Raw genomic sequence first — 22,335 nt, 5'->3', positions numbered from 1 at the left:
ATATTTAATTATTTGCTTTGATTTAAAACAAATTGGCATTAGTAGTTTTAACGACATATAAGCTGCTCACATCTCGTGTTAGGAAGCTAAACAGCTCATAATTCCCTCTAATAAATTTATTAAACATTTCCTTCAAACAACCGCATTTATTCAAGTTTCTCACCAATAACTACATTTTACAAGATTACATTTGAACACATCATGATAACGTTATAATTCCCCTTCGCCTAATACTAGTTTTTACTGAATAGAGCTTGAACGCATCATAATGTTTTTTTAAAGAGAGCCTCACTCTGGCTGCGTTAAGATAACGTTAGCTCGCCTGAGAGTTCAACTAAGATTTGTTGTTCCATGTGGTAAAGCTCGGCAGCACAACTTTATTTCATATGATGGCTGCGTAGTTAACCCGCAGTTCATACGTTACTCAGAACGACCACGCCCTTATTATGCAAAACTTTAAACCTTTATATAGGTTATAAAGTCGTCAAAACTGTTTTACAGGTTGTAAACACGTTTATTTCCACGGCTGTGCGTTGTGAAGAACCTGCCGATACAATATGTATTAAAAACATACGGCACACATCAGGTTCATAAATACACACATCGTATACGCATCGCGAGTGTATTGTTATGCAGTTCGACTCTGGCGCAGGGAAGACAGACTCCAACAGAAACAATACAAGTGACCATATAAAATAACTGAATGTAAATTCATTTAATGGCTCTTGCTGTAAAGACCATAACTGGTATAAAAATGGGGTTTTATAGAATAACTTGTATGTTTCCCTTGATAATTATCGCTGTGAGTTCCCCGGCTGCAGGCTGTGCACTGACCTGCTCCGTCTGTGATGTTCCTGCAGTAAATCTGTATTGTTTTGGTGAAGTGCTGCTTTCTACTGTGCAAAGCTCTTCAGTGAGAGTCTGCACCCGGAGCCAACAGGGACTGAGAGGGGCTTTTGTCCTCCTCCAGGCGTTTCTCACAGACTGTTTATGAGCCTCATGGACGCCGCTGTCAGGATGCCACAAGCTCGCAACAACCCCCGAAATCTGTCACAACCTCCCACTGTTCCCGAAATACAAAGAGTCATTCAACGTCACAGCAGGAACAATACATTTAAAACCTTAATTATAACACTGATGCATTTTGTTTAACGCAGAGAGGCCGTTCTTATTCTTTTTAACCGTCTGTCAGGAGAGTTTCCTCCTGCCTCAGTGTTTGACCTCATCCTAACAAAGCTCACCACCAACATTGGTAGCGATGGTCTCACCCTGGTACTGATTCTGAAGCGCCGTCACAAGACCGGCTGTTCGGAGAGATTTAAAAGCTGCAGTTTGACGCGAGACATCGCCGTCTCCTCTGGAAGACAAAAGAGAGATTTAGCTCTCAGACGCTCCAGACTGAAACTCTCCCGCTGTGGTCGCCTGCTGCTGGAGAAATAAAAACCTCAGCGAAAGAAGCTGAATTACAGAGATAAACAAGCGGCGAGACGCAGACCACAAACAAGACGGAGATCCAGTGAAGAAAGCGGCAACCGCGGAGTGTTTGTGAGGAGACGAGTCACCTTTGTCATGAAAACTGTCCGTTTTAAAGACCGCAGTGTGCTTTTGCTCAGCATTAGCATTAGCATCAGCTTAGCATAAAGCTTGGACAAAGAAGGAAACGGGTTTGACTCCCGATTTGTCGTGAGGTGCTCTACAGTCACTGTCTGCATGTCAGAGACACTTAAACATGTATTTGTATTGTTTCATTTGTAATGATATTGCAGCAGGTTTATATTATAATAGTGTATTATAAGATGCTAACGTTCTGCTTATATTTGCTATTATTCTGTATTTCTGTGCTAGAATAGAGAAACATATATTTGTGTTATTTATAGCTGTAAGTCTGCAGATTCTGGAAACAAGCTATTGAGCGTGTGATATCGTGTTATTATAATGTGTCATATCTTCAAATAAACCTTCAGTCAGCGTCCTCCTGAGGTTTCACAAGAAAGCTGGATTTACTCCAGAGTCAAAACCTTTCAGACTTTTTAAATTATATGTTAAAGTTTACAGTCCGCCTCCGGGCACGGTTTCCCACGTAAAAAGTAAAAAAGCACATCTACTCTTCTTCCCTCATTGAGAAATTCTGGCGCCAAGCCTCCCCCTGACCACTGCTAGGTTGCGATGGCGGCGAAGAGCTCAGGAGCGATAAATTTCGGCGCCTGGTTTATTTTCTCTGTGAGAGGAAACATCGGAGAAATGTAGCCAAACATGTTGTATACGAGAACGCGTATAATAGAAAGTGTCGCTAGCATCTTTTATTTGTTTACGTTAGCTTGTAACTGGTAGTGCCTGACACTGGTTGTGAAATATGAAATAATATCTTGTGGGATGTTTCGGTGTTTACGTCCAAAACTGCACACAAAACTTTCACTATGCTAATGCTATCTCTGGCTAACAAGTCCGCTCTGTGCAGGTCTCAGGTTTCTCTGCCGATGTTTTGTTGAAGACTGCTTCCCTGTCGTCTAGGTCTCAGTATTTGCGTAATTGACAGCGATTTTTAATTTGTGATGTAAATAATCTAGCGAAGTTACGTGTGGATACAAGATTCTAGTCCGTGAAGTGAAGGTCACACATTTAAGGGGACATGGAGGAACTTCAAACATGTAAATATCATGACTGTCTCAAATCAATCTAAGCACGCCTGCCTCATTCCAGCACTCTCTGCACATCGCACGACTGTATACAAATGTTTTCTATATACAGATATTCCTTGTAAGTGTTCTCATTCTGAGACCAAGTGGACGTTTGCAGGTTTCTTTGGTTGTACAAAGCGAGACACTGGAAGAGCTTCAGATAATTGACTCAATGAAAAGAGTTGTGAGTTGCAGCTTTTAAATTATTGAGTGAATGAGAGATCTGTGTTTTATTAAATAGAAACCAACAGCACTCGCAACGTCCTTCACAGGATTTAAACTCCGTCAAACCTTCTTCATCATCTGGATCCCAAACTGTGAGCAACACAGAGACAGATTTATATGTGAGGAACTTTTCAAGCCCCCCCCTCTTGTTCTTCCTGCATTGAATGGATTCCCCCGAAGAATATGTGATGCGAGACTAATCTGGTCCCATTGCAATTCTGGGCACAGCTGAGGACACCGGACCCCGGTCCCTCTCAGCAGGTGATTTGCACTTGATGCATTTTAATTGGTGTACAAAGAGATGCAGAGCTGTGTGTCTGCAGCTCCTGAAGCAGCGAGGTAACAGGAGCCTTCAGACACCGCTGTGGGCTCAGAGATGCACATGAGGCGACCCCAGCCGACTCGGAGGCTCTTTGTCCGCCCCAGATCAATGGGAGGGGAAGCTAACCCTGAGCGCTGCGGCGGCTAATGGCTTCACAACAAACCCTGCAGAGAATATGAACTCCTGAGGCTCGCAGTGACAAAAGGCTGAGCAGAATAAAAGAAGCTGCAGACACGAAGCACACCACAGTGAGGATGATGTATGACGGCCGCCAAATTAAAACGCAGCAGAGCTGAATTATGAATCATCTCATGCCATGAAAATATGGCTTCAATCAATTCCTGCAGAATAAATAAATGTATGATTCAGCCTCCGCGGTTGTTTTGTCATGAAGAATTCATCACCATCAGCAAGAAGCTGCTCTTTATCCCGAGGCTAATAACAAGAGTGACGCGGGACACAGGGGGGATGGCCGAGTGGTCTAGTGGTTTGGCTTCCAAATACAACACCAGAGGGTTGTGAGTTCAACACCAGAGCTACACCATTCACCCTGAGCTGCTCAGAGAGACTGTCCCTGTAGTTAGTTCACTGTCTCTGTAGTTAGTTCACTGTCTGTCCCTGTAGTGAGTTCACTGTCTGTCTCTGTAGTTAGTTCACTGTCTGTCCCTGTAGTTAATTCACTGTCTGTCCCTTTAGTGAGTTCACTGTCTGTCCCCGTAGTTAATTCACTGTCTGTCCCTGTAGTTAGTTCACTGTCTGTCTCTGTAGTTAGTTCACTGTCTGTCCCTGTAGTGAGTTCACTGTCTGTCTCTGTAGTTAGTTCACTGTCTGTCCCTGTAGTTAGTTCACTGTCTGTCCCTTTAGTGAGTTCACTGTCTGTCCCTGTAGTTAGTTCACTGTCTGTCTCTGTAGTTAGTTCACTGTCTGTCCCTGTAGTTAGTTCACTGTCTGTCCCTTTAGTGAGTTCACTGTCTGTCCCCGTAGTTAATTCACTGTCTGTCCCTGTAGTTAGTTCACTGTCTGTCTCTGTAGTTAGTTCACTGTCTGTCCCTGTAGTTAGTTCACTGTCTGTCTCTGTAGTTAGTTCACTGTCTGTCTCTGTAGTTAGTTCACTGTCTGTCTCTGTGGTGAGTTCACTGTCTGTCTCTGTAGTTAGTTCACTGTCTGTCTCTGTAGTTAGTTCACTGTCTGTCCCTGTAGTTAGTTCACTGTCTGTCTCTGTAGTGAGTTCACTGTCTGTCTCTGTAGTGAGTTCACTGTCTGTCCCTGTAGTGAGTTCACTGTCTGTCCCTGTAGTGAGTTCACTGTCTGTCTCTGTAGTGAGTTCACTGTCTGTCTCTGTAGTTAGTTCACTGTCTGTCCCTGTAGTTAGTTCACTGTCTGTCTCTGTGGTGAGTTCACTGTCTGTCTCTGTAGTTAGTTCACTGTCTGTCCCTGTAGTTAGTTCACTGTCTGTCTCTGTAGTGAGTTCACTGTCTGTCTCTGTAGTTAGTTCACTGTCTGTCTCTGTAGTTAGTTCACTGTCTGTCTCTGTGGTGAGTTCACTGTCTGTCTCTGTAGTTAGTTCACTGTCTGTCCCTGTAGTTAGTTCACTGTCTGTCTCTGTAGTTAGTTCACTGTCTGTCTTTGTAGTGAGTTCACTGTCTGTCTCTGTAGTGAGTTCACTGTCTGTCTTTGTAGTTAGTTCACTGTCTGTCCCTGTAGTGAGTTCACGGTCTGTCTCTGTAGTTAGTTCACTGTCTGTCCCTGTAGTTAGTTCACTGTCTGTCCCTGTAGTTAGTTCACTGTCTGTCCCTGTAGTGAGTTCACTGTCTGTCTCTGTAGTTAGTTCACTGTCTGTCCCTGTAGTTAGTTCACTGTCTGTCCCTTTAGTGAGTTCACTGTCTGTCCCCGTAGTTAATTCACTGTCTGTCCCTGTAGTTAGTTCACTGTCTGTCTCTGTAGTTAGTTCACTGTCTGTCCCTGTAGTTAGTTCACTGTCTGTCCCTTTAGTGAGTTCACTGTCTGTCCCCGTAGTTAATTCACTGTCTGTCCCTGTAGTGAGTTCACTGTCTGTCTATGTAGTGAGTTCACTGTCTGTCTCTGTAGTGAGTTCACTGTCTGTCTCTGTAGTTAGTTCACTGTCTGTCTTTGTAGTTAGTTCACTGTCTGTCCCTGTAGTGAGTTCACGGTCTGTCCCTGTAGTGAGTTCACTGTCTGTCTTTGTAGTTAGTTCACTGTCTGTCCCTGTAGTTAGTTCACTGTCTGTCCCTTTAGTGAGTTCACTGTCTGTCCCCGTAGTTAATTCACTGTCTGTCCCTGTAGTTAGTTCACTGTCTGTCTCTGTAGTTAGTTCACTGTCTGTCCCTGTAGTTAGTTCACTGTCTGTCTCTGTAGTTAGTTCACTGTCTGTCTCTGTAGTTAGTTCACTGTCTGTCTCTGTAGTTAGTTCACTGTCTGTCTCTGTAGTTAGTTCACTGTCTGTCTCTGTGGTGAGTTCACTGTCTGTCCCTGTAGTTAGTTCACTGTCTGTCTCTGTAGTGAGTTCACTGTCTGTCTCTGTAGTGAGTTCACTGTCTGTCTCTGTAGTGAGTTCACTGTCTGTCTCTGTAGTTAGTTCACTCTCTGTCCCTGTAGTTAGTTCACTGTCTGTCTCTGTAGTTAGTTCACTGTCTGTCCCTGTAGTTAGTTCACTGTCTGTCCCTGTAGTTAGTTCACTGTCTGTCCCTGTAGTTAGTTCACTGTCTGTCTCTGTAGTGAGTTCACTGTCTGTCTCTGTAGTTAGTTCACTGTCTGTCTCTGTAGTTAGTTCACTGTCTGTCTCTGTAGTTAGTTCACTGTCTGTCTCTGTAGTGAGTTCACTGTCTGTCCCTGTAGTTAGTTCACTGTCTGTCTCTGTAGTGAGTTCACTGTCTGTCTCTGTAGTTAGTTCACTGTCTGTCTCTGTAGTTAGTTCACTGTCTGTCCCTGTAGTGAGTTCACTGTCTGTCTCTGTAGTTAGTTCACTGTCTGTCCCTGTAGTTAGTTCACTGTCTGTCTCTGTAGTGAGTTCACTGTCTGTCTCTGTAGTTAGTTCACTGTCTGTCTCTGTAGTTAGTTCACTGTCTGTCTCTGTAGTTAGTTCACTGTCTGTCCCTGTAGTGAGTTCACTGTCTGTCCCTGTAGTGAGTTCACTGTCTGTCTCTGTAGTGAGTTCACTGTCTGTCTCTGTAGTTAGTTCACTGTCTGTCTCTGTAGTTAGTTCACTGTCTGTCTCTGTAGTTAGTTCACTGTCTGTCCCTGTAGTTAGGTCACTGTGAGTCTGGATAAGAGCGTCTGCTGAATGACCTGTCATGTAATGAAGACAGACTGCACAGTTACAGCCACTGTATATATTCATCAGATAAATGCTTGTGGCTGGATAGAGAGTCGTACACATGTACCGGGTGTATTTTAATGCATCTTGTCTGCAGAATGTGAAGCGTAGGGAAAACATCTGAGTTGGGAGAGTCAACGTATTATATACGACGTGACATTCATTCATTAAGCTTTTCCTTATCAAATTGGTCCTACAGTCATAATGTAACTTGTTCAGGAGAGAGCACTGCTGCGTGTATTACTTCTGTTTTAATTGTACGCTCAGTTGAAAATGAGGGAATGATAGATGTTTGTGCAGAAACAAACAAACCTGCATTAACATCCATCTGCAAACACAAACTCGTGATTTACAAGTCGCAGTCTGTTGGGTTTTTCCCACTCGGATGCTCGTAATTACGGTTTAAACGATAAGACGTGAACGCAGCGTGAGGTTAGGATCACGTTACGATAAGTGGAAACACATGCTGCATATTTAAGTGAGAATTATGTGTGAATCTGAAATAATTCACCGGTGAGTGACTTCTGAATGGCTTAATTAATGCATTGTAATATGTTGTGGTATTTTAATTGTTTCCTTCATGGTTTGAGGGTTTTAAGAGATTGATCCTATAATGTTAAAGCCACCTCTGCATTTAAACTTGAACATTAAACCTCTGTAAATGGTAAAAATGTGTTTTTAAGAGGAAAGATATTTGCGTAGTTATTGGATTATTTGTAGTCCCTTAAACTCATATTTATGTGGTTTTTGCAAGAGGATTTAATGGGATTTAAGTTAGAAAAGTCCATGAAAATGTGCTTTTTTTAATTATACTTTTGGACGGGACATTAATGCATTTAATAATGGATTATAATACAGAAATTCTAATGATTTTAAACATTGTTTGTTGGGTTTCAAGGGATTAAAACTCATGACAATTGGCCAAATAAAGCCAATTCGGCTCTTTGAAGGTACAAATGTTTATCTACAAATCACTTAAATGAAAGAATTATAATATATTGAATAAATATTTGAATGTTTATTGAATAATTATAATAAACTGAAAATTGAACGAAATTAATGATCGTTGATGCTCGATTATTTAAGACTACCACATTGTTTACTCATCACTACATGTTAAGGTGCTTCTTGGTTTAAGCGGTTTTAAAAAAATCACATTAAATCCCTCAGTATAAAAGTAAAGCTGCTTCAGGGTAAACGTTCTCTTTGTGATTTAACGGGAAGTTAATGGATTCATTCATGCACTATAATATAATAAGGCCTTTTTAATTGGCTTTCCATGTAGTTGAGGAGGATTTTAAGAAGAAAAGCCTGCAAGTAACACCATGAGTCTTAATTAAAAAGATATTTGAAGGTCCAACTGCTTTTTAAATATATTTTTGAGTGGATTACATTTTTATTTTTTTTCACAAAACAATACCATTGAAGCCAGGCTGTAATATGAACCATAATTAAAAGATTAAAGCCCTTTTAAAACATACAACACTTTTTTCTTCGTATGCATGATATATATATATATATATATATATATATATATATATATATATATATATATATATATATATATATATATATAATATATATATAATATATATATATAATAATATATATATATATATATCGATATATAGATAATTATATATAATGATATATATATATATATAATATATATATATATATATATATAATGAATATATATATATATATATATATATAATATATATATATATATATATATATATATATATATATGAATATATATATATATAATATATATATATATATATATATATATATATATATATATATATATATATATATATATTCATTATATATATATATATCATTATATATATTATATATATATATATATATATATATATATATGAATATATATATATGTGTATATCCCTCTTTGGAGAGATAACTGGTTTTTAATTTGGCGTTATCAGTTATTTGTCAGGATAACATTCTTCATATCGATGTCTCAGTTTTGATATTCAGAGTCAGCTGACAGGAAGTCGAAAGAACTGCAGTAAACTGACCGAAAAACACAAATTCACTTTCTGCTGTTGCTCAGACGCAGATTTGAGCCTCGAGACAGGAAACAGAAAGCTAAAAAAAAGGAAAAGTGTTGGACAGGAGCAGAATGTGAAGTCATGGTTTTGTGTGAAGGCTGATAAAAAAAACAAAAGATGTTCCCCTAATGCACAACATGCTGGAAATGCAGCGGTTTCCCACAATGCTTGGCTTGAAGTACGTGGCGTCTGATTAAATCGACCCCTAAAGATTGTTTACAGTAAGAGCCGCACTGCAATATATTTTAGTCTTTTAGCTCCTAGTTTTGGTTTTCACGGCACATTTCAAACTAAAAAGATATTTCCCCCACAAGCTGGTGGAGACCAAAAACAGAGCAACACTTATATATAAACAAACATAATATTATTCATGGCGGCTTCTTTTTAATCTGCAAGTACGTGTCATAATGAGGTTCAGACATTAAGCTCGACAAAAGTCGGACCTCGCTGTTCGAACACTCGATCCCGGTTCACAGGATGATGGAAAACTACAAATATTGGCAGATTTGTTTAGCTGCAGACAAACAGAATTAGTTCGTCTCCGTCTTACGTTCACTTCTCCGCAGCTGGTCCTCCGTGAACAACAGCAGGACTTAGTTTATTTACATTTCCTCAGAGACATACGATGAGCTCAGCAGCAGAAGAAGAATCACAAACTTCACAAGCAGCTCCAGAAGATGAAGTCAGAAAGAAGAAGCTGAAACTGTTTTTTAGAGGGGACTCACTGTGAATCCTGGTAAACAGATTTGTCCTTCATCTGCTTTATTAGACAAACTGGAGGCGAGCTGCAGTCAAAGTTCATTCTTCACTCAAGAGGCATTAATAAATAACTATTAGATATTTCCAGAGCTCGTCTAACAAGCGTCTCATTAAACTGATTTATTTGTCGTATCGATAGTGTCGTCAAATGCAAAATATAATAAGATAATAGGTTATTTATTATTCTAAATGTCACAGTAAGATGAATATTTTCTGACAAAACAAAACATTTCAAGTCGTCACATTGGACAATTAGTTTGACATTGTAAAGATTAAATAGTCAATTAATCAAAAATACAACTAATAGATTAATCAATAACAAAAATAATTATTCATATTTAAGTCGTAGTTATTTTATGATAGTAAACTTAAGATCAAACCTCGGTGAATTTCTGGTGAGATTCATAAATTTACTCGTAAGAGTAAAACATTATCGAAGTCATGTCCTTATATCGTACGATAAGTAATTAACGTAAAAGTTATCGCGGTCATGTCCATATCTATCGTACGATAAGGTGAAAGTTATTGAGTTTATTATTCACACAATAATAGAAACAAACATGAATTAACATTCTCTTTTGCAGATTTTCCAGAAATGTGGTTACAATTTGCTCTAAATGTGGAGCGACACGCAGCTGATGACGCAGCGTTTTATCAGCCGTGTTGGTTTTGACCCCTGATTGTGATTAATAAAGTATACGCAGTCGTCCCTGTGTTCACTGTCAGGACTCTGTGAGACAAATGAGCGTCACTGCTCTTCACATACAAAGTGATTCTGCCTCCTCACAGCTTGGAAACACACACTGCTGTTCAACCCGCCGCTAAATCAACAGCCGTGTATTTAGCATTTTGATGAGCCCTATTTCTTTAATCAGTCCTGAGAAACAGAGTCGCAGCAGCAGTGTGGAGGCAGAGCCGCTCTAAATGTGACAAATGAGGCCTCGGCAACTTCCCTGGCTTCATAAACCTGCCATCCACGCCTAATCTACAGAGCCATCCACGCATGCAGCATTACCTCGCATAATTGACAGCCCGCACATTAAACCAATGTCACAGAAATAACTTTCATTTCCTCAGCGAGGGGGTGGAGGTTGTCGCAAAATCTTAATTGTTCCTTCGGTTTAACGCCCAAACGTCCAGCAAGATTAATACATAAAACCGGACTAATGAGAGTCTGCAGAGAGACACACCGTCATATTTGTTTTATCTGTGGTTTTGTTTCACCTCGTATGTATGTGGGCGGCTGCCTCAGCGTGTGAATACATCCTGAAGATTAGGGTCATCAATCAAAAATCAATCTTGATGTTCAGTTTGGAGTCAACGCTTCTTAAACTAACAGCCAGCCACCAGGGGGCGATAGAGACGAAAACAGAGTGCAAAAGGAAAATGCCATGAATTCAGGTGAAGAAATGTGTGGTAATGTGTAATGTCCCTGAAGGTAACGTTTCCTCTCTCTCCTGTCACGGTGTCATCAGTCCTGTGTTGTATATGTAGTGAGACAGAGAGATGTGTAATGTCCCTGAAGGTAACGTTTCCTCTCACCTGTCATGGTGTCATCAGTCCTGTGTTGTATATGTAGTGAGACAGAGACATGTGTAATGTCCCTGAAGGTAACGTTTCCTCTCACCTGTCATGGTGTCATCAGTCCTGTGTTGTATATGTAGTGAGACAGAGAAATGTGTAATGTCCCTGAAGGTAATGTTTCCTCTCTCTCCTGTCATGGTGTCATCAGTCCTGTGTTGTATATGTAGTGAGACAGAGAAATGTGTAATGTCCCTGAAGGTAACGTTTCCTCTCTCTCCTGTCATGGTGTCGTCAGTCCTGTGTTGTATATGTAGTGAGACAGAGACATGTGTAATGTTCCTGAAGGTAACGTTTCCTCTCTCTCCTGTCATGGTGTCATCAGTCCTGTGTTGTATATGTAGTGAGACAGAGACATGTGTAATGTTCCTGAAGGTAACGTTTCCTCTCTCTCCTGTCATGGTGTCATCAGTCCTGTGTTGTATATGTAGTGAGACAGAGACATGTGTAATGTCCCTGAAGGTAACGTTTCCTCTCTCCTGTCATGGTGTCCTCAGTCCTGTGTTGTATATGTAGTGAGACAGAGACATGTGTAATGTTCCTGAAGGTAACGTTTCCTCTCTCTCCTGTCATGGTGTCATCAGACCTGTGTTGTATATGTAGTGAGACAGAGACATGTGTAATGTCCCTGAAGGTAACGTTTCCTCTCTCTCCTGTCATGGTGTCATCAGTCCTGTGTTGTATATGTAGTGAGACAGAGACATGTGTAATGTCCCTGAAGGTAACGTTTCCTCTCTCCTGTCATGGTGTCATCAGTCCTGTGTTGTATATGTAGTGAAACAGAGACTTGTGTAATGTCCCTGAAGGTAACGTTTCCTCTCTCTCTCCTGTCATGGTGTCATCAGACCTGTGTTGTATATGTAGTGAGACAGAGACATGTATAATGTCCCTGAAGGTAACGTTTCCTCTCTCCTGTCATGGTGTCATCAGTCCTGTGTTGTATATGTAGTGAAACAGAGACTTGTGTAATGTCCCTGAAGGTAACGTTTCCTCTCTCTCTCCTGTCATGGTGTCATCAGTCCTGTGTTGTATATGTAGTGAGACAGAGAAATGTGTAATGTTCCTGAAGGTAACGTTTCCTCTCTCTCTCCTGTCATGGTGTCATCAGTCCTGTGTTGTATATGTAGTGAGACAGAGAAATGTGTAATGTTCCTGAAGGTAACGTTTCCTCTCTCCTGTCATGGTGTCATCAGTCCTGTGTTGTATATGTAGTGAGACAGAGACATGTGTAATGTCCCTGAAGGTAACGTTTCCTCTCTCTCCTGTCATGGTGTCATCAGTCCTGTGTTGTATATGTAGTGAAACAGAGACTTGTGTAATGTCCCTGAAGGTAACGTTTCCTCTCTCTCTCCTGTCATGGTGTCATCAGTCCTGTGTTGTATATGTAGTGAAACAGAGACTTGTGTAATGTCCTGAAGGTAACGTTTCCTCTCTCTCTCCTGTCATGGTGTCATCAGTCCTGTGTTGTATATGTAGTGAAACAGAGACTTGTGTAATGTCCCTGAAGGTAACGTTTCCTCTCTCTCCTGTCATGGTGTCATCAGTCCTGTGTTATATGTAGTGAGACAGAGACATGTGTAATGTTCCTGAAGGTAACGTTCAAATTTTTTTTATTTAACGATAATCAAAAACAGGTATCATCCATTTAGAAAGTAATTAGTTATATATATTATGTTAAGTAATAGTTCATTCTCTGCTTCTTCTTTATAAAGTGGATTGTTTTGTGAAACAAGGCATTTAAAGACGTTATGTTGGATCTGATCGTTTTATTTATATCTTTAATTTAGAGAGAAACTTTAAGAAACTTATTTTGTTCACCAAAAGTAGACAAAACGTAATTCATACTCTTAAACCGACTACTTATATTTATTAGTATTGTGTCATAACGACTTACAGGAAAGGGATGATATTCTGTATCCGACTCTGACCTTTGACCCCTGAGCTTACAGTGACGGAGAAAACAGGAAGTCGGGCTTCAGGCTGCTGCGGAAATGAATCTGAAGAGAGTAACATCACAGAGGTGGACGAATCAGACGCTCACACCTGCGGTCGGGAGAACTTGATCTGAGGCCTCATTTGATGCGCAGCCGTTCAGGCTCGGATGGCGGCGCTGCAGGCCGGGGGGGGGTCGGTGGCGTGCAGAGCGTCAGGATCAGTTTACTGCGAGTCACTGCGGCGTCCGCTCGTCACAGAGGTGGAGACGAACATGAGAAGCACTTCTGTGGGTTTCTCATGTTACCGTTTTCTTTTTAACTTTCACATGACGAGATGTTTTCAGAAGCTTCTCGACTTCCACACGAGCTGATGATGGGTTTAAAAAACGTATTTCTCCCGTCAGCAGGAAACTTTTAAATCTCTAAACCTTCGCTCACGTCTTTAGAGCTGCAGCAGATCCACCAAAAATATTTTTTCGGACATTTGAGACCAAAGTCTTTTCTGCAAGTTCTTGTTTTAATATTTAATGTATTCATCCACAAAGCCAGAATAACTTATAAAACATACAACATCATAAATGACCAAAAGGTCCACGTCTTAAAAGTCTCTTTAAAAAGCAGATGTCTTCATCAAAGTGCATCAAAATGATAATTAAATGTGAAACTTTATTGATATTCACACTTCTCCCTCAGCTGGATGTGAAACGCTGTGAAGCTTCAGTTTCACGACCAACAACAACAACAACAGACCGTTTCTAACCTCTGACCTCCTCGACTCCACGCCGCCTCTCATCCTGAAGCCTTAATTAAACTCCCCGAGCAGCAGCGTGCACAGCCAGCTGACACACACCTCCCATGGCCTTGTGAAAGACAATTAAAAGCGTCCGTCACCCTGAAGCGCTGCAGATAATTGGTTTGCTCTAAACTCTGATCGGTGGATAATTCCTCCTCCGCTGGAGAGAAAGTGGGAAACTGACAGAACTCGTCATACCTGCTCACTCACACTTCGTTTTTGAGTCAATTGAAACGCCGCAGGTCGGACGCCACTCGATTAAACTCCAAGAAGCGACGCGGCAGCCATCTTTAAAGATCATGCATCTGAAGCTGGGACTTGATGTTGATGCTTTAAAGGAGGAACTGAAGACATGAAGCTACAAAGTGTAATGTTTAACATCTTAGTTTAGCGTGTTCGCATGCTAACCGTTGCTAATTAGCACAAACGCTAGAGGTGAGATTCTGGATTCAGGACTTAGAGAAGCTCATTTCACGTCCGCTGTGCGCTAATAAAATGTTGTCAAACTGAGTAAAGTGTGTATAAAGTCTTTATATTTTTAAAAGGTTATATCAACTAAAAGCTATAATATATAAAACACACAAAGGCAAAGCGAAGACCAAAGGAAACATGTATTCATGCTAAACCTGCACAAATAAACACCTTTTATGAGAAAGTTCTACAAACAAAATAAAAGCTATTCCTCAAAAACTTACTAATTGCCATTTTTCAACATATCACATTATATATCACAATATATATATATATATATATATCACAATAATATATATATATATATTGTGATATATAATATATATATAGTATATCACAATATATAATATTGGATATATATATATATATATATATTGTGATATATATAATTTATATATATAAGATCAAACATATATATATATATATATATATATTATATATATATATATATATATCACAAATAATATATATATATGTGATATATATATAGATTGTGATATTATATAATATATATATATATTATATATTGGAATATATATATATTGTGATATATTATATATATATATTATATTATTATATCACAATAGAGATAGAGACTCAGAGAGAGAGTGGGGAGAGAGAGAGATATAGGATAGAGGTGGATGGGAAGAGAGATAGGATGAGTGGGCAAGAGAGGAGAGAGAGAGAGAGAGAGAGAGGGGGAGAGCGAGATAGATAAGACGGATAGATATATATACTCTAGGGTGCTATCGAAAGGAGAGATAGAGAGATAGCACAAGAGAGGAGAGTGATAGCCCAGAGAGAGTAGAGAAGAGAGAGGGGGAGAGAGAGAGAGAGGAGAGAGAGGGGGAGAGAGAGAGATGAGAGAGAGATAGAGACTAAGGGGGAGAGAGAAGAGAGGAGAGGAAGATAGAGAGAGAGGGATTATATAGAGATGAGAGGGTGATAGAGAGAGATAGATCACAAGAAGCGAGAGACAGAGGAGAGAGTATGAGAAAAGAGAGATGACGAGAGAGAGAGCGGAGAGAAGGGGGATGAGAGGAGAGAGATAGGAGAGAGAGAGAGAGGGGGAGAGAGAGAGAGAGGGGGGAGAGAAGAGAGGAGAGAGAGAGAGAGAGAGGCACAAGGAGAGAAGAAGAGATAGAGCAACAAGAGAGAGATTGATGAGAAGTGATAGAGAGAGATAGCACAATAGATAGATAGATAAGATTGGGATAGAGAGAGATGAGGGGGAGGGAGAGAGATATATATAGATATATATATTGTGATATATCTATATATATCATGGTGCTATAATATATATATATATATACTTTGTGGGTCGGAGATAAGAGAGAGGGGGAGGGGAAGGGAAGGAAGGAGATGGGGATAGGAGATAGCACAAGAGAGAGAGAGAGAGAGAGAGAGGGGGACAGAGAGAGAGAGAGAGAGAGAAGAGAGAGAGAGAGGGGGAGAGAGAGAGAGGAGAGGAGCGGGGGAGTAGAGAGGAGAGGAGAGAGAGAGAGAGAGAGAGAAGAGAGAGAGCACAAGAGATGAGAGAGAGAGAGAGCACACGAAGAGAGAGAGAGATAGAGAGGGGGGAGAAGAGAGAGAGAGAGCACAAGAGAGAGAGAGAGAGAGAGAGAGAGAGGGTGATGCGAGAGAGGAGAGAGAGAGAGAGGAGCAGGGGGAGAGAGAGGAGCGAGAGGACAAGAGAGAGAGAGAGAGAGAGAGAGAGAGAAAAGATGAGAGAGAGAAGAAGAGAGAGAGGGGAAGAGAGAGAGAGAGAGAGAGAGAGCAGAGAGACTAAGATTAGATATATAGAATGACACACATCTATAGATAGTAGAGAAATAACATCTAGATATCTAAGATATATGGATTAAATATATGATATATATATTGTGATATAATTCTATCTATAGATAGATAGAGATAGAGGAGAGAGAGAGAGATAGGTGAGATATATATACATATAGAGATAGATCTCTCCTGATATATATATATCACAATAGATATATAGATAAGAATATAGATATAGCTCTATATAGATATATTCATGTGAGATATATATTCAATATATATATATATATATATATATATATAATCTATCTTATCACTATCTATATATCTATCACTATTATATTATATATATATCTATCTTATATATATCTATATATATATATATATATATATATATTATATATATATCTCATATATATATATATATATATATATATATATATAATGCTTCATGAATCCATCGGGAGCAAAAAACTTACATTTCTTGAAGTAGAAACCAGAAGATAAGAATCTTCCATGACCTGATGGATATAACGTCAAACAGCTTCTACATTGTTAAATGTGCAATAACTCTGCGTGCAATATGTATTAATGAAGTGCAACAGTAAGTTGATGCGCTGCTCATTTTGTATTGATGCCACTTTTACTACTTCTGAATCTATCTGTGTAGTCGCTCTGTGCACGTGTTGAATGTTTAAAGAGCTTCGCTGTTTATCGTACGACTGCACAAAGACAATAAAAGCTTTGTGTTTTATGTCATGGAGGAAGTTCATCTTCTGACTCCCTGCTGCCATGATGACCACCACGGAGGGTTGGAAATCATATTTGTGTTCAAACTCCTGCCGTGATAAACTGCAAAATAAATGTTTTTACCAAGTGAAATACTTCTGAAACTGAAACGTTAAAGTCAGATTTCTAAAAGCCAAGAAAGTGAAATTAAATTCTCCTCGTGCGGCGGCGGCGGCGGCCTCTTCCGGAGAATTCTTGTGAAAAGTCACTTTCAAGAAGAAACATTTTCATTAGTTTGAAAATGTTTTAGGACTCAATGACAGAAATAAGTTGTGACGATCGATGATTCAAAGTTTTATCATCAGATCTCGATTTTGATTTGTAATAAAGTGCTAAAATATTCTGCGTAATATTTAGGAGTAATATCTCTGCACATCGATATTCTTTTTATACTTTGTCGTGTGAAACTTTCCTCTGACATTTCTGCACAAAACTACCACATCCACTCGTTTACATTCAGATATATTGTACATAGTATTGTCTTCTATTCTATATTTATGTTTCTCGTACATATTTGTTTTGTATTTTTCTTTGATTCTATATTTCTTGTACATATTTCTGAGTGTGTTTTTTATTATTTTGTCCATTTTATATTAATGTTTCTTGTAAATACTTTTATTGAATTATTTTATATTCTACATATTTTATATTAATATTATGTTTTTTGTACATATTTTTAAAGGATTTCTTTCATACTTTTATTGTATTTCTTCTGTTTTCATGTTTCTTGATTAGATCGTAAAAACATAATTTAACGACAACATCTGGCGTACAGGGAGAATCTGAAACAGACACAAACTGTTTTCATGAGCATAAAAAACTAATCCTGTGTCATCCGTCAAAAACATGATGAATGTTGTTTCTGCTGACACGATGTCGTTCATCGGCAGCTTCGTTTCTGCTGCATTATGAGGATTAAGCGCTCGTTAAACAGACTCAGCAATTCACTGGAGGTTTTCACGGATTAGAAACTAAATGAAAATAAAACAAGTTGCTTTTAGGTTTCATGAAGCATTTGCAGAATTGAAAAGCTTTTGTTAAAAAGTGTTTTATTTTAAGGCGTTTCTTCTTCTTAGTGTTTTCTGCTACGGACACTTTGTCTTCAGAAAACTCAATTAAAAAAGGTATTAAACATTTAAATCATCTTTCAATGAAGTTCATCGGGAGACAAATATCTCTAAATCACGACACAGAAAACGATCTGATAAATAAATACAAATATGCAATGCCTCCACCTCAGCTGCTGCTGCTGCTGCTGCTGAAACTGCTGCTGCTGCTGCTGCTGCTGCTGCTGAAACTGGAGACGTCTCATTCATTCATTTACCTGCTGATTTCCCAGCAGCCCGGGGGCTGCTCTCCAGAGCCCACCGCTGAATGACAACTCATTATTTGTGAGGGAGGCGGTTATATCTGTGAATCCCAGACAGGCCGACAAACAAAGAACTTTACATCCTGCAGCGATGCCTGAACCACGACACAGAACCCACAGAACCCACAGAACCCACAGAACCCACAGAACCCTGACGTGTCGGGGGAAAACTTTAAAGTCGCATTTGTGCAGAATTAGAGATAAAGAAATTAGAACATTTCCAATAACTCTGGAGCATTTCTGTCCAAAAGCAGAACACTGAAGGTGGAGCAGCACACTGAAGGTGGAGCAGCACACTGAGCTAGCAGCTAACATTAGCTAGCAGCTAACATTAGCTAGCAGCTCATTCATTTACCTGCTAACATTAGCTAGCAGCTAATGTTAGCCCTGACGTTTTCACAATTTTGGCCTGAACTTGGTTCCGAAGTATCGGTTCGCGTGACCTCTCCATCCGGCTCAACTTTAGGCCGTAATATCAACACGACTAAAAGGTTTTAAGCATCATGTTATCATCATTCTGCAACACAAAGCTGCACAACGTAACGCAGGTGAAGCCCATTTATGCTACACAAGAAACAAGTAAACAAAGTAGTGCAGCGACTGTTCCCGCGCTTAGCTTTAGCCACAAAACCTTCACAGCTGACAATCAGCAAACAGCTAAAATACTAAAAAACTGCTAAAATAGTAGAAATAAAGTATAATTATTATTAATATTGCAATAATATTTAACGTTCTAAAGGAAGCTGCAGAAACCCTGTTGTTCCACTTCTTATGTACTTTACAGAAAGAAGATAAGTCAGCTAACCGCTAGGCTAATTTACGCAGTGGCAAAGACCATAGGCTTCAGCTAACCGTGCTAACAGTGCTAACAGTGCTAACAGTGCGAGTCTGCACATGAACACGCAGAACACCAGCGTTGTCCTTAAAGTTAGTTTAGTTTCTGGCGACACGTCCAACATCTTTTTCACCATCTCTTGAATGTTCTGTCTGAAGCAGCGAGCGGTAAACACGACTGCTGTAACCGTCGTCTCCTCCCGGTGAGTAGCGGCGTGCTATGAACGCTTGATGTTTCTGCGGGGCTGTATTTCCCTTGTCTTTATGTTTTCTGAGCAACAGTTTTGAAAGCAATGATCTGGCGCCTCTGAACAGTGCAACACGCGGCGTGAGTTGGACTCTCTGCACTAAAGTAAATCAAGGTATTTGTTTTGTTTAGTGACTCGGAGCATTTTTATTTGCATTATTCTGCAGAGTCTCGGCATCAGGATCAAAGTCTGCAGGGAAACTCTGCGCAGACGATGTGAGCAGCACAAGAGAAGAAGAGCTTCATGAATAAAACATAAGGCGGCTCTTCCGAACACTCGTTTACACGACTGCTGCTTTTTCCTTTTTAATATTTAATAAAAGCTAAAGAGGAAGAACAACACAATAATGAATTTATGAATATTATTGTAATATTCATGCAGGATGCAAATAGTGTTGACAACTGTGAGAACATTAAAGCTCAAACTGACGTCTGTTTTTGGGAATATGACCAGTTTACATTTAATAATTCTAAAGCTACACATAGAACTTCTTATTCTTTTACACTTATTGTCCTTAAATGACTTTTTATTTATTTAAAATAAGTGCACAGCAGAGCAAATGTGTCTCATTTGTTATTGTTATTATTATTGTATTTTATCAGAAGCAAAACACTGAACATCTGCACGTTCTTCAGTCTCACGTCATTTATTGTTATTATTTCTTGACTTCTGTGTTTTCTCTGCTGTGATCAGCTTTAATATTGTTATTTAGGGGAATTATTGGAAATGACAGTGAAACTGATGATCGTTCAAACTGTTATTCACTATTCAGACTAAGTGATTCCCATTGTTGTCTTTAAAATCACAAACTTCTTCTGTGTTCTTGTATGTTATGTATTCCACTGTTACTTGTTGCTGTGGACTAAATGTAAAGCCTGTAAAGACTTTAGTAGGAACTTGTTGTTGAAAATGTTTTCCTGATACTTGTGTGACATCAGTGCCACTGCTGATGATATGCAGTAACACCGCACTAATCTCATAATAAACTCCCCGTATATATATATATATATATATATATATATATATATATATATATATATATATATATATATATATATATATAACACAGGTGATTAAAACGCCTCCCATGAGTCCCAACACTCCTAATATTGATGTTTCATCAAATCTCCCTCTGCTGTAAACTAATGATGGAGCACAAACAGTCCAATGAGGGCACGAGACATCTGATCGCATATTAAAGCCTCTATAATTAGCCTCGTGCGGCACCTTGTGAGACGCAAAGGTCACTATAAACTGAGCAGCAGCACACAGCCGCGCGAGGAAACAGCACTTCTATCAACATTATGTAAACGCTCGTGGAGAAAGGATGCGCACACGCGGCAGAGCACGCGGCAGTGTTCTTACCTGTGCAGTCCTTCCCTTTGCCTTTGCACTCCCCGCTCTGAGGGTAATAAGTCGCACGAGCCTCCGGCAGGTAGAGCAGCAGAGCCAGCAGGCACGCGGGCAGCAGGTACCGGAAAGCCCCGCCGGGACACCTCCCAGGGCCTGACACCATGATGCTGATCCAACCTCCACACACCGGAGCACAAATCACTCGCTTCAGGTGAAGAGGCGTGCAAACGTAATCCCTGTTTGAAGCACGCGCACACACACACGCGCGCACACACACACGCACACACCCCGGCTGCCTCACGCTGTGCCCCGCTGCAGAAAGGAGCAGAAGTCTGTGGTGAAGATAGAGGAATGTGCGGAGAGCTGCTTAAATTCCGCGTTCAGGAAGCCTCGGAGGCGGTCCGGGTTGTGCAGGGAGGAGGCGGCAGCATCCCCGCCATCCGTCCGTCCTCCGCAGCGACGCAGCTCCGCGGGTCTTTACGTGTCTAACAACGCAGTTGGACGGTCGTTCACGTCCGGATTCCCGGTCAGGGTGATTATCACGAGCCGCTCACGTGGCTGTTTGTCCGCGCGGTAGTGAAGCGGCTCACCGGCGGCGGAGCGGAGACGACGCGGTGCGTAAAGAGAGCAGCAGCTGCAGACACCACAACAAAGAGATCCGGACTGAGGAGAGGACAGACAGGCTGCTCACGTGACAGGAGGGTTGCAACACTCCCCTCCACCTCCACGCCCCTAACGCGCGCGCGCGCACGCACATCTTACACACAAACCCCACAGAAAGGTTTACTGCATCTTCACCACCCCACAAACACAATTAAATATCCAGTAACGCACAATGTTGGAGAAGCTGTGGGGAAAAGAATGCAAATCATTCAAAATGTTTACAAAATTAAACAGTCAGTTCAACCAAAATGTAATATTTTAGGTAAATAACCATCTGAAGAACAAATGGAAAGAATCACCTATAGAGTTAGAAATAAATCAATTAAATATGAGGATCATAATTAAGGATTCAGCCCTGAACAGTCCTTTTTAATATTGTGTATGTGTACAGATGTGTATATATATATATATATATATATATATATATATATATATATATATATATATATACACACACATATTGATATACACATGTGTATATATATATATATATATATATATATATATATATATATATATATATACACACATTGATATACACATGTATATATATATATATATATATCAATGTGTATATATATATATATATATATATATATACGTATACACATATACATACATACATATATATATGTATGTATGTATATGTGTATACGTGTATGTGTGTGTGTGTGTGTGTGTGTGTGTGTGTGTGTGTGTGTGTGACAGAGGAGTCTCCTGCTGGATGGTACAGAGTCTCCAGGTTTAAGGATCTTCTACATTAGACATTAGTTGGCAGGGTTAGGGTTGTTTTACAGCCTCTGAATGGAACATTTCTACTTTGCTTGTGGTTCATACAAAAGGTAGAAGTCTTGTGAAACTCGTAGAAAGGTTCCATCAGATCGATGCCATCAGGACTCCTGAGGACGGAACACGACTCATTAAACTCTCCGTGTTGACTGGATTAATATTTACACAGCTCAGATTCGCTCGCAGCTCCACGCGCTGGCACTCCACCAAGACGGACTAGTGGACTAATTTGGCACGCCACCTTCCATCCAGCTGCTGTTAGTGTGTCGTCTCTCCATCACAGGGTGGAGGCAGCGGCGGGCGGTGGATGTGATGCCTCTGCGGTGCTGTTGG

At 40.0% G+C, this 22,335-nt stretch overlaps 1 protein-coding gene across 1 annotated transcript in view; it reads right to left on the bottom strand.

Annotated features, from left to right (window-relative positions):
- The window catches only part of tmeff1a (transmembrane protein with EGF-like and two follistatin-like domains 1a), an 88,627-nt gene extending 67,284 nt beyond the window's left edge, over nucleotides 1-21,343 (bottom strand). Inside the window, exon 1 of the mRNA XM_029452676.1 lies at nucleotides 20,563-21,343. Coding sequence (XP_029308536.1) covers nucleotides 20,563-20,713 — 151 coding nt within the window. The 5' untranslated portion in view covers nucleotides 20,714-21,343. The remainder of the gene's footprint in view (nucleotides 1-20,562) is intronic.
- Nucleotides 21,344-22,335: the final 992 nt, after the last annotated feature.

This window comes from Cottoperca gobio, chromosome 17 (assembly GCF_900634415.1).
Source record: "Cottoperca gobio chromosome 17, fCotGob3.1, whole genome shotgun sequence".
NCBI classification, from domain to species: domain Eukaryota; kingdom Metazoa; phylum Chordata; class Actinopteri; order Perciformes; family Bovichtidae; genus Cottoperca; species Cottoperca gobio.
The sequence above is the reverse complement of the archived record's forward strand: the minus strand, read 5'-3'. Positions and strand labels throughout refer to the sequence as shown.